The sequence below is a fragment of the Brienomyrus brachyistius genome, unplaced genomic scaffold (genome assembly GCF_023856365.1).
Source record: "Brienomyrus brachyistius isolate T26 unplaced genomic scaffold, BBRACH_0.4 scaffold68, whole genome shotgun sequence".
Lineage (NCBI taxonomy): Eukaryota > Metazoa > Chordata > Actinopteri > Osteoglossiformes > Mormyridae > Brienomyrus > Brienomyrus brachyistius.
In genome coordinates, this window is record NW_026042343.1 from 801,812 (window position 1) to 814,990 (window position 13,179).

Here is a 13,179-nt window from a genome sequence, read left to right on the forward strand (position 1 = left end):
TCCAGGAATTTATTTCCCTCCCGTTCAATGGGCGTTTTAAACACACAGGCATCTCAGAAACCTTTTCAGCTTCATGCTTTTCCCCCCGTGGTGAAAAAGGAAACTATGAAATTAGATAATCTTGTCAAATGTTTCATTGTTTTCCTCTGGGCACGGGTCTGTTGGGAGTTAGGCTTTGTTGCTGATTTCTAAACTCTGGGTTTTTGCAGCACGCCGTTTCAGTCCCAGCGGGAAACCAGGAATTGTACCGCCATTAGAAGACCTTCACACTCAGGTTGTTCCGCTGAAAGTTAACACGTCGTTTTTTACCTTATTTACAAAAACGCAAGTACAAAACATGCCAAGGAGGATTCAGGGGCAAACGTGTGGACACAAGGCTCCACTGCAAAAAAGTAAAAACACAAAAACACCTGAAACGTAGAAACGTATCTTTTTCACACGTTGTGCAAGAGTACCCTCTAGTGGAGAAACGTGACGCTTTCTTTAAAGTACGTCCACATTTTATCAGGCAATATCATTTATATATTTTAGGATGGGCATGGTGGTGCAGTGGTTAGCACTGTTGTCTCACACCTCTGGGACCCAGGTTCGAGTCTCCGCCTGGGTTACATGTGTGTGGAGTTTGCACGTTCTTCCCATGTCGTCGTGGGGTTTCCTCCGGGTACTCCGGTTTCCCCCCACAGTCCAAAAACATGTTGAGGCTAGTTGGAGTTACTAAATTGCCCGTAGGTGTGCATGTGTGAGTGAATGGTGTGTGAGTGTGCCCTGCTATGGGCTGGCCCCCCATCCTGGGTTGTTCCCTGCCTCGTTCCCATTGCTTCCGGGATAGGCTCCGGACCCCCCGCGACCCAGCAGGATAAGCGGTTTGGAAAATGGATGGATGGATGTTATATCCTGTGTAACCTTTTCTCTCACTATACCTCCTTGTCAAGCTTCATGTCATGACTTCTAGTTGGATTACTAATATTCCTTTAACTTCAAATTAAGGAATATTTAAAAAAAAAAAAAAAACAGATTCCTTTAAGATGCTACACGCTACCAGCCCTAGAATGGCCAGGGCCCAGTACTGTAACTATACACAGCAGGGTCATGGAACAATCTGAGGCAGTCCTAGAGTCATCATTTTTCTTAAAGAAGAGGAAATCACCCTAAAATAATAGAGGGGACTCATCAGTGGGGCTTTGTCGAAAGAGAAGATGGATTTAAAAGTGAGTGAGGAAGCAATTCGTGTCCTAGGAACAATTTAATAATGTCTTAGAAAAAAGGCTAAATAAATGTTATGGTACTGTAGAGGGAATGCGATGTCCAATTAGGATTCCTTTCGTCGACACCTAGATCCTGTAATATCCTTTTAGAACTGGGGTCTCAATCTCTGGTCCTGGGGGGGTGAACATTTACCTGATATTTGCAATCCTAAAATATTTAAATGACACAATATTGCCTGATAAACTTTGCCTGGCAAAGTTTTTGGTTTACCCTCATTTAACACACCTGCTTCAACTCCTTGTGTTAATTATCACACGGTTCCTGAGCTGAATCATTTGTGGTAGAACAGGGAAAGAACTAAGCTACACAGGGCTCTGGGCCTCCAGGACTGGGGTTTGAGACCCCTGTTTTAGAACGAAGTAATTATCTTCTGCATTTGCTAAAGCAAATGACTTGTAAATCGCACATGAATGTTTCTTACGACAAGTATTTCTTTCTCCACAGGTGATACCGTACGTGGGTAGTGATACCGTACGTGGGTGGTAATTCGTCGTGATGACCATGTCCCTTACAGTCCTTCATTTTCATTTAGTCATCAGAAAGAAAGAAAGGGCATTTTACTGATTTTGACATGGGAAAAAAAAAACATTGTACAACATGGAGAAAGCTGGAAGAAGATAGAGAGGAAGTGGACTACAAACTTCCCTTGAAAGTGTACTCTTAATCCGTTTATAGATTGTCCAATGAGTTGTCATATTGTCGTCGTGTATTTCTTTGTCGTGGGAGGTTGCTGAATGCATCTGTCTGTAAGACTTTCCTGGTCGATCGCGACACCTTCTGCGCCACCTCCCCTGGTCTTTAAAATACACCGTCACGACTAGGTGGATCCCTACGTTAGCCGGCATTCTTAGTAAAAAAACGACCACTGCCCTAGATTGGAGTATGGGCTCTACAAGGTGTTTCCTTCGTCCATTTTCTGTAACCGCTTATCCAGCGTGTCGGGGGATCCGGAGCCTATCTGAGAGGCTAATAATAATAATAATAACAAAATAATAATAATGCATGTAATTTATATGCTCCTATCAGGGCACTCAAGGACACCATTCAGTAATAATCACATAATACATGGTACCGGCGAAATTGGTCACCAACCCAGAGTACACTCACACGCCATTCCCTGTGTGACATATTCACACCTATGGGCAATTTGGCAACTCCAATTAACCTCGGCGCGTTTTTGGACTGTGGAGGAAACCCCAGGACGACAGGAGAACACACAAACGCCGCGCACAAGGAGCCCCGGTGGAGACAGTACACGACATCCCGGAGCCGGTCGATCTATCTACTTAGGCACTATTGCAAGACACGACCTCCTGACTATTTATTGTGAGCGTTTCACCTAAGAATCTGATCGCTGAATGTACGCTGTCGGCAGCATAATTTTAATTCAACAACGTACAATTCTCTTAGTGTTTGTGTTCATCGGTTCAGGCAAGTGCGCGGACAGCCCTCTATTTCCCACTTCCGGCTACAGGACACCGTCTCGCGAGTCATAGCGCGAGAACGTCGCGCGGTGGCTGAAGGAGGCATCCGGTCCCACTGCTGAATTTCTAGCGGGCTTCTTTGGTGAGCGGTTGTGTCGGTCGTTCGCTCATTTCAAGGCCACAACTTTTAACAGCTGACTCCAAGGATCGAAGTGCGGGCAGCTGTCATTACGCTGCCGGTATTTTATGTAGGTGGACTGAGAGACAAAGGAAGAGAGAAAACATTGCTGTACAGGATTCGTCACTTGGCGCTGTCTGGTAGTTGTCCGGGTATGCCTCCAACCGGCGCCGGCGAGCGGGGCGAACTCAAAGCCCGAATCAAAGAGCTCATCGACACGAACCAGGTCCTCATCTTCAGTAAAAGTTACTGCCCGTACTGCAATAAGGTAAAAATATATGTTCGTGGCTAGAAGGTTTACTAGAAAGTTGCGTTGAGGTTAGGTGGTGTTCTCAGCTTTTACTTAAGAAGTATCCAGTAACGCTTTAATTGGTGCTCATTATTCTTTAATTGTCGGTACAATCATATTTTTGTCTGGAAGACTAGGTAACACTACTGAAGGGATAATTATATTGAGTAAATCTTGCAATATTGCCTATCCGTGAGCCTGAACAATTACTTTACGCATTGTACTTATAAATACTGTATCTGCTTGCTAGCTAAAGACAAACGTCCGCATTCTTGCATCTCATTGTCTTGCAATCATATTTCAGTGGCGGGCTAACAATGACTTAATGGTGATATTGTGGCTCTAAGACATCTAGACTAATATAAACTTATCGCGATGGCAGGCACGGAGACAATGGGAGCACTCTGCAGTCCATTTGCGGTGTTCCCTTCCACAAAGACGTCTGTACTGAGTTATCCTAAAGTATCTCCTTGTTTGCCTCCCTCCACACAGTGCTAATGTTATCATCACCTTTTTTTAATCATAGCCAAAGAATGTCAGACTCCTGGAACAAGGCCTTTCATTTGAGGAGAATGTAGTGCGCTGCAGCCTTCGTTAAAAATCAAACGAATTTTAACATTTCCTTTTATTTCATGCTATGGATTTAAGTTGCAATCCTTCATTTCACCTTTTGGGAAAATGTTTTACACTACTTATTTCAGGACGTTATCAGTGTTCAGTTTTTCAGTTCAAGGAGTATGAATGTATTAATTGCGTGTTATTTTTCTGTGTAAGGTGAAGGATCTGTTCAATGAACTGAATGTAAAATACAGTGCATTGGAGCTGGACTTAATGGGTAAGTGGACAGCCCAAGGCATGTATAACTACTATTTTCTTCTTTACAGTTAATAATTTGAAAGTGGTTCTTTATTAACCTGAGCCGAATCCCACTAATTTAGTCTTAAGGAAAGTGAATTTACTGATTTGTTGGGGAAAATTATTGGCTGGTTTAAATATACTTTCACATCCACAAACAGATTGTCTATAGTGGGGTGCAGGGAAGTTTTGGGGGAGAGAGAAATTGGTGACCGGGCTTGCTGTGCTAATCCCTTTCTAGAGGAAATCCAAAAGGCACAAATCCGTAATCCTGAACCTTTCCTTTTCCCATTACTGTTTCAGTCAGTTTATGGATTTAGCTTTTCGTCTGTCCATATTACCAACCCTGACCCTCTGGCAGGGGAATTAATTCGCCAGATCTTGTTACCTGCCTATGTTTTGCATGGCCCTGTTCATTTTATTGCTGCAGTCTAGCCTGTGGATGTGGTGCAGTCTGTACCATTTTTAGGTGGTGAGTGGCAGGCTTGGGGTGGAACGGTGGTGCAGTGGTTAGCATTGTTGCCTCATACCGTTCAGACCTGGTCTCTGCCATGGCTCCATGTGTGTGGAGTTTGCATGTTCTTCCCATATCATCTTGGGGTTTCCTCTGAGTAGTCTTATTTCCCCTCCACTGTCCAAAAAGTATGCCTGGGTTAATTGGAGTTTTGAAATTGTTCGTAAGGGTGTGTGTGTGTGTGTGTGTGTGTGTGTGTGTGTGTGTATGAATAATATTTGAGTTGGCTTCGTTGAGTTGGTGCTCCATCCTGTGCTGTTCCCTGCCGTGTGTCCGTAGCCTCTGGGACAGGCTCTGGATCCCCTGTGACCCTAAATGTGACAATTGGTTACAGAAAATGGACGGATGGAGTGATTGGCTCCGACAAGGACGATATTTGCCACTGGGGACATGAGCAGACTGGATGTTTCTGACCCTCTGCCCAGCATTGTGTATCATGTTCCCATAGAATTATGTCACCATCACTGCTTTCAGAAGTGTTCTAATCTGTAACATGGATCAAAACAGAGCTTGCTGTTTGAGTCCTAAGTACATGGTCTAATAAAGGGTTATATATGTGGATTAACTTCACCCAAGGCAGGTGTATCTTATTACACTCATCACAAAGCATCTATGCTGTGGCATAGCGTGCTTAGGTTTTCACTCGATACTAGAAGTGTCTGGTTTTGAAACTTTTCGAAATATTGGCTGTGGATGTTGCAAGCCCTTCTCCAGAATGCCATTATTCATTCATGATCCTAAAAGGTTGCTTGTGGGTTGAAATGTCGTTTTTTGCTTTGTCATTCTCCTAAGACTGACTGTCTTGGTTATAAGGTGTCTTTGTATTGCAAAGCAAATTATGTTGTACAGTTAAGACCATGCAAGTCTCATATTGTGAAACTTGCATTACAACATTTTGCATTTGAATTCTATTGCAGTATTAGCAATGTGGAGCCACAAATTCTGCTGTGTCACATACAGTAAAAATCTTAAGTTCATGACACATTTCATTCTCTCTACATCTCTCTAGTATGTACTTCCTGCGTCATATCTTGAAGTTGAAGTGCCTATTATCTGATGGCATTTTTAAATCTGCTTGTCAGCAGCTGTGCTAACATTAGTCCTTTTGGAGGATTTACACTTGATCCAGGGTGTGTCAAAATAATCCCGAAACACTGGTTGTTATGCTGAATCTTTCCTCTATTACAAGCTGTACTTTCTTTAAGGAAACAGTTTCTAGAATTAATGTTAAATGTTTTTGTATTAATGTTGAATATTGTTCCCAATCTTCCTCTGCTTCGTATGTGGCATTCAGGATAGTATACGTCAGCTTGTTGTGTTATGGCTTTAGTGTAATTGGCCAAAATGGTAATTAAGCAATTTCTGTAAGGAAAGGCTTACGCTTGCATAAGATTTATCTTTTGACTGTAGCGGTTTTTACTGCTGCACTTATTGCTGATCATATCTTACTTCCTGTCGAATGTTGAAAGGCTTGCAAAAACTAGATTTATAAAGTATATCCTTGCAAATGATCCATCTTGATCAAAAATGAATCAGATTATGATGAGATTAATGGGGTATTTGACCACTTGATTGTTCAAAATATGGAATGCTAATTATCCATTTCATGGAAGTGGTCATTATTTTAATATAATATAACGTTTTCTCAGATGATGGCTCTGACTACCAAGAAATGCTGCTTGAATTGACTGGACAGAAGACGGTCCCAAATGTCTTTGTCAACAAAACCCACATCGGTGGTTCTGACAAGACATTGCAGGTGAGTTTAATAACTTTTAATGGCTCTATTTCTGACTAGTGTCACATTCAAGTGGAATTGCAATAATTATGCTTATTTTGCATTGTAGCAAAAGTTCTACACTTCTACAGTATTGTGCAAAAGTCTTAAGCAAAAGAAAAAAAATGTTTAAAGCTATTTATTTGGGAATTGTGTGTTTGCTCATTAAAATAATTTGACATTAGAATATATGGACATGAAAAGTACACATTCACACTATAACAACCCAACAATAATTTAATCTGTTTTACCAAAAGTTGCTGGTATATTGTTGGAGCTTCCCGAACCTCTCCCCAGTAGCATCTTAGCCGTTCCATGTATTCATTAAATACCACCAGTTCACTTAATTACTTAAATGACTTGACGAGGTAACTCTATAAAGTTCCATTATCAGTAATGGAAAGGTTTCAAATGTCTTGCTAAAAAGGCCATTTCAGATTATTAGGGTCGTATGTTAGAAGAGTTTTATATTATTATATATTAGTTTGCTCATATCTTAGTTTTCCAATGGATTAAGGAGGTAGCTGACCATGTGGTGGTGTTCATGGTTTAATATTGTCAAGGTTCCTCATACAAGTCCCTGAATTCAGTCTGTGTTTTTAAAGTATAAAATGTCCAGTTTGTTTTTAGAAAATGTTTATTGCAGCATGAACCTGCCTTTTTGTCTAGAAAAAGGCCATTTTGTTCACTTACGCATGGAAAGTTGAAGCTTTTTGCTTTAATTTTATTTCCCCAACTTGATCTCTGGCTTACAGATAAGATGCTTGCCAGATTGCGGTGTTAAAAAGCATATCTTGTATTTCATTTTGGTAATTAAAATCATTCTTCCTTTACAATGAATTGGCATCTTTGTTTTCTCGTTTTTCATTATGGTGACCAGCCCTTGGCACGGTGGGAGCATGCAGGCTGCCTTGCAGCCCCCGTCTTGGTGGCGCTTAATACTTCTCTTTTCTGAAATAGCATTGTGTGGTCACATCCTGCCTTGTCTCATCTGTCAGCCTTTTTTTTCCTGTCCTTTTCTCTCCCCCACCCCCAAAAGGCTCACAAGGATGGCCTCCTACAGAAGCTTTTAAGTGGCGAGGAGCCTTATGAGTATGACCTCATTGTAATTGGTGGTGGTTCTGGGGGGCTGGCCTGCTCTAAGGTGAGTTTTAGATAAATGCAGTCTGCCCTCCATAACACTCTAATACTGGACATGGCTGCTCATCATTTATTCCTGCAGGGTGCCATTAGACTTTTTCATCAGTGACTTTATCCAATATAAACTAAACAGACCATCTTCTGCAAGTGATTGGGAGTGTTTGTAGTTGTATGTTTAGCAAGACAATGACCTTTTGATTTAATTATTTCTTATGGACGACAAATATTGTGGTCCTCAAGGTTCTTAATGGTTGTGAGTAACGTTGCCAAATTCTTAGAATTTTCCCATTAATTCTCAGATATTCCCCTCCAACTTGGAACATTTCCTAAATTCCCCCACTTCCCATGGAATGGAAAGTTTTGGGAAGTTGCAGTCTCTTTGCATCCGTAGTTGTAAGATAAAAGCCACATCTTGATGAGTCTCTGAAGAAGTACTCCAGACTTCTACTGCCTCTAAGTGTAATATTGTGGACAGTGAAGACAGGCCACAGCTGGCAGTCATGTTTGTTCAAAGTTACAATTATCTTAAACTAAGACCATTTCCTAGGCCTCATGAGGGTTGTGTGCTGTAAAGGGTTTGGTTTTTGTCAACAGGAAGCCGCAAGCTTGGGTAAGAAAGTCATGGTCCTAGACTATGTTGTCCCCACACCCAAGGGAACCACGTGGGGTAAGTACCTACTTCTCAGATGTCTTGCTCTATTTTCACCCTCCAGTATTCGTCCGTGAGAGTTTGGCATTTGTCTCCACAGGTCTAGGTGGCACATGCGTCAATGTGGGCTGCATCCCCAAGAAACTGATGCACCAGACTGCCTTGCTGGGAACAGCACTTAAGGATTCCCGCAGTTATGGCTGGGAATTTGAGGAAAATGGTGAGTTGTTCAGGAAGGTATCTGCAAGGAGAGGGTCATGGATGTGACAGGTGTCCTTTAATATGGTACAATCTATAAATCTTTGATTTATATTTATGAATTTTAGGTCCTAACTTCTTGATTTTAGAGCCCTCATAGGTCTTGCATTTGTGTTTGCAGTCAAGCACAACTGGGACATAATGACGACATCTGTGGCTAACTACATCGGCTCCCTCAACTGGGGCTACCGGGTTGCCCTGCGTGACAAGAGTGTCAACTATGTCAACTCGTATGCGGAGTTTGTTGATCCACACAAAATCAAGGTCGCTCACGCACTCCACGTCTATACACATTCAAAACTTCATATATACTTGCAAAAATAACGACTGGTTTCTTTTGCTTTCAAGTTGTTCTAATTCTACGCCTGTGTGTAAATCACAGCAATGACTTGCCACGAGTTTCCGTTCATCGCGATTAAGATTTAGAATTAGCGTTATGTTGTCTAAGCTACTGAATATGAAGGAGCTCTTGGATGCATGATGGCATTGGCTCTGAAGAGCTTGATGCAATGTCTCCAAGCAGGCTACAAACAAGAGAGGCAAGGAGACTTTCCACACTGCTGCTACGTTTGTGCTGGCGACAGGAGAGCGCCCACGTTACTTGGGTATTCCAGGGGACAAGGAACACTGCATCACCAGGCAAGCCATATGACGGCCCCTCCCCACACGCACACAAAATCCCTTTTGCCATAAGTTTTGCTTTCCCAGGCATGCTAACTAAAAATCCCAATGAGAGGCCCATTGGATTTCCTGCCTTTCCTGAGGGTTTATGTTTTAAAGGAGCTATACTGAGCCCAGTGGTGCTGGTGGGTGGGGGCAGGGGACCACAGCACTCATGAGTTCAGCCTTGTCCTGTTGGCCAGCCTCCATAATGTTTCCAGGCTAATGATTCACTCTGATTGTCCCTTTGCTGCAGTATCAGCTATCCGTCCGTTATCAGAATCTTACTTCCTGCTAAACGGGGCAGTGACAGCGGTATATATGACACCCCCTCACTTACAAAGTCTCACTTCCACCTTCACTGCAGTTTTCAGGCAAAGAACATCATACATATGAAGATATATTTCGGGGCAAGTAAACAGCCACTGTATAGTGACTTGCAGTGAGGTGCGGACATGATGAATCCAGGGATTTGCTGCTTTTTACATTAGTTCACACTTGCTCTCTCACCCACAGCGACGACCTTTTCTCACTGCCCTACTGCCCTGGCAAGACGCTGGTGATCGGTGCCTCCTACGTGGCCCTGGAGTGCGGTGGCTTCCTGGCGGGGCTGGGTCTGGACGTCACCATTATGGTGCGGTCCATCCTGCTTCGTGGTTTTGACCAGGACATGGCCGACCGTGCCGGGCAGCATATGGAAGAGCATGGCGTCAAGTTCATCCGCAAGTTTGTGCCCACCAAGGTGCGAGAGCCCCGCAGGGCTGAACATATACCTCAAATGGTTATCCTGAAGAGCAGCGCTAATGTTACGGGTCCTTTCAGTACAGGCCTGCATTTCGCTGTAGCGTTTCGTTAAAAATCTAGACCTGAATAACCCAAGCAACAGAACTCTAAGTGTATATTCATATTTAACAGAAAAGAATCTTTGCACGAAATACGACGTCTGTTTTTCAGGGAACTTCAAAGGATATTAAATAAAGGTCCACAGCTGCCTTTGTGCATTTCACTAAATTTCGGCTTATAATGTCTATAGTCTTATGCCTAAAAAGGGATGTGCAAGTTAATTCATTTAGAGGTCTGCCTCCGCACAAGCCCTCAGCCTACAGCCACAAGTCACCCACCTCACGCCCTGCCAGTCATGCCTTGTGGCAACTATTTTGCCCATTTCCTGCATCTCTCTCTCTCTCTCTTCAGGTGGAAGAGTTGGAGAAAGGTGAGCCAGGGAAGCTGAAGGTGACAGCCAAGTCCACTGAGACGGATGAGATCATCGAGGGCGAGTACAACACTGTATGGAGAAGCTTCATTTCATCTTTATGCACACGGAATTGACTTAAAGCAAGAAGCAGCTATCCTATGTAATAATTATTGCCTTTATTTGTCTGTGAAGCCCAGATTTTGATAGAGTTCAGTCCAGATCGCTTGTCTTCAGTTAACCTGTCAGTCAGTCTGTTTGTCATTGTGTAGCTAAGATGACAGTGCGAGTCCCTTCTGTACATCCACAGGTGTTGATAGCAGTGGGTCGTGATGCCTGCACCGGGGGGATTGGCCTAGATAAAGCCGGGGTCAAAGTCAACGAGAAGTAGGTTCCCTTTTCTTGCCGTGTGACTGTGCCTTTAAAGACTCCCGTAGTCACCATGATTCAGCACAACCTGGGGAAGGGAGGGGCGGGGAAGGGGGCGGGGGACTGCTCAATCTGGCTCGCCGGCAATGCAGTGCGGCGTTGAGAATGACGTGCAGCAGGAATGTTTTAGTAAAGATCATAAAGGCATTTCTGTATGCTTAGCTGAGCAGTTACTGGAAATGCTTGTAGCTGCTCATCTAGGTGTGCTGATAAAAATCTGAAATTGCGGGTGATTCCAGTACAGGTTATTTTAAAATTGATATTTAAAAGATAAATCAATCTTGTGCTGTGGATATGGGCAGGAGATGCTCTGTGTGACGGTATTAGTGTGGTTAGTTCCTGCTTTATTAGCAGGAAATAGGGACACTGAATATTTGGATATGGTGGGATTGTGAGGCCCAGAGAGACCTTCTGCTGTGCGACGATCAACCTAACGTGAGCTTCTCTGGCCGTCCAGGAACGGGAAGATCCCAGTGAACGACAAGGAGCAGACGAACGTGCCGCACATATACGCCATCGGTGACATCCTGGAGGGCAAGTGGGAGCTGACGCCTGTGGCCATCCAGGCCGGGAAGCTCCTGGCCCGGCGCCTTTTTGCGGGCTCCACCATCCAGGTGTGGCACGGGGCAGGTGCACGGGGGGGCGGATGCGTGGGAAAGGGGGCACTCCCCAGGGCCAAGGCAACACGGGTACCGAAACCTAACCTCTCCCCACTTTGCGCGTAGTGTGACTACATCAACGTGCCCACCACGGTGTTCACGCCACTTGAGTATGGATGCTGCGGGCTGTCGGAGGAGAAGGCCCTGCAGCTGTATGGCGATGACAATGTCGAGGTGACGAGATGATATCTTTGTGTGGATAATGGGATGAATGTGTACAGAACACATCTCCATGGTCTTCTCGTTCATCCATATGGTTTTACACAGTTGTAACACATGTGTAAATGTTTGTTCTTTGTGTCCTCTCTAGGTCTATCATAGCCTGTTGTGGCCTCTAGAGTATACAGTTCCAAGCAGGGACAACAACAAGTGTTACGCAAAGATCTTGTGCAATAAACTGGACAATGTGAGTTTCTCCTCAGCCCCCTTCCTTTGCATGATCCCCTTCGTTTGTGTTTGTGACGCAAGGTCTACCTCCTTCCCAGGAACGTGTGGTGGGGTTCCATTACTTGGGCCCCAATGCAGGGGAGGTCACCCAGGGCTTTGGAGTGGCTATGAAATGTGGTCTGACTAAGGAACAGTTGGACAGCACCATTGGCATCCACCCCACCTGTGCTGAGGTGAGTTATGCCCTCAGCGGTGACAAAAAAAAAACGATAAACGCATCCTGGTGTTTATGTGAAGTACAGCAGAAAGAAATGACCGGTTTGGTTGTTCATTTACAGCTCAGGAGAGCTTACTGCTACTAGCCAGTGGAATCGAACATGCGTACAGGTGAAGGAGCACATTGTCTTACTTTCTGTTGTAGATCTTCACTACTTTGGCGGTGACCAAGCAGTCTGGGGGAGACATCAGTCAGGCTGGCTGCTGAGGTTAAACCCTGCTGTTTTAACGCGCTGTCCGCACCACCCTGAGCACGCCCTCATCCACGCCAGTCCTGTTGGCGGTGTGTGAGCCAGGCCCTGAGGCCTGAGAGTGTGGAGACGCGTAGCCACAAGGACAGCCTGTTAAACAGCGGGGTTACTCTGCTGAACCTGAAAAATCCCTGAGGAATCTGCTCTGAAAAGGCGTTTGCTGCTTGACGTCTTGGCCCTTAACCCCGTCACTTGTGGTGGGCCAGGACTGATGTTTTTTTCTGAACAGAACCAGGGGAACAACCTCGTCCAACTCCAAGATGGCCGCACTTCTCTGTGAGCTGTATGTTAGCCTGTTGTTTCCACGTGGAACGGTACTCTCCCTTTCCTCCCATCAAGGTGGGAGTTTGTCATGTGACGAAATCTGTTCCTCACAGTGACAGCTGGGGAAAGCAGCCGAGCCCCCCCCCATATACACGTGCACACACACATAATGTACCACGTTGGTTTTGTCTATCACTGTTCCACCCCAATTCATTCTCTATGAAGGCTGTGTAAAATAACTTGGGTTATGTTTTTTGGGTCTTTCACACTTTACTTGAATCGAGATCTGAAATAGCCCACATTCTTACCACAAGTGAGGAATATGTCTGCTTTTGACATCAAACAGAGACACTAAAGCTCAAATTGTCACCTTTTGTCGTATCTGATTTCATTATGATACGTTTCATTACGTTTGATTATTAAGTTAATGCCTCTTTGTATCGATTGGGTTTGAATACGATGTCGGTCTTTTGAAGTGTGTGTCCATTTGTCTTGCATCACTATGAACCGTATAGACAGTGTTTCTGGGAGAAGTCTGTATTTCAATATGCTCTTAGCAACTTACACCTGTTAAAGATGATCACTCTTTGGCTGGCATCTTGCTTTTTGTAGAGAAATAACCACAATAAAATGTCAGCCATTGTTGTTGTTTTTTGTGCGTTAGTAAGTTATAGCTTAGATTTAAATGGCAGAACCAGCCCAAAGAAATTA

The 13,179-nt window shown here is 44.1% G+C and overlaps 1 protein-coding gene across 1 annotated transcript; it reads left to right on the forward strand.

Moving 5' to 3' along the window:
* Positions 1-2,743: 2,743 nt before the first annotated feature.
* On the forward strand, positions 2,744-13,110 carry txnrd3 (thioredoxin reductase 3). Its single transcript, XM_049002432.1, has 16 exons — positions 2,744-3,136; positions 3,932-3,992; positions 6,176-6,285; positions 7,343-7,447; positions 8,038-8,110; positions 8,193-8,312; positions 8,472-8,614; positions 8,874-8,989; positions 9,527-9,752; positions 10,205-10,297; positions 10,513-10,589; positions 11,089-11,245; positions 11,357-11,464; positions 11,601-11,696; positions 11,776-11,910; positions 12,099-13,110. Exons 1-16 carry the CDS (start codon positions 3,023-3,025, stop codon positions 12,159-12,161), a joined length of 1,797 nt encoding a protein of 598 aa, XP_048858389.1. The 5' UTR covers positions 2,744-3,022; the 3' UTR covers positions 12,162-13,110.
* The last annotated feature ends 69 nt before the right edge of the window (positions 13,111-13,179 follow it).

Bases quoted from the DNA above. Each gene is read 5' to 3' on its own strand.
- txnrd3 (XM_049002432.1), top strand. From the start codon at position 3,023: ATGCCTCCAACCGGCGCCGGCGAGCGGGGCGAACTCAAAGCCCGAATC. The intron at 10,298-10,512 runs GTATGGAGAAGC...GTACATCCACAG, and splicing joins TCGAGGGCGAGTACAACACT to GTGTTGATAGCAGTGGGTCG. The intron at 11,246-11,356 runs GTGTGGCACGGG...CTTTGCGCGTAG, and splicing joins TTGCGGGCTCCACCATCCAG to TGTGACTACATCAACGTGCC.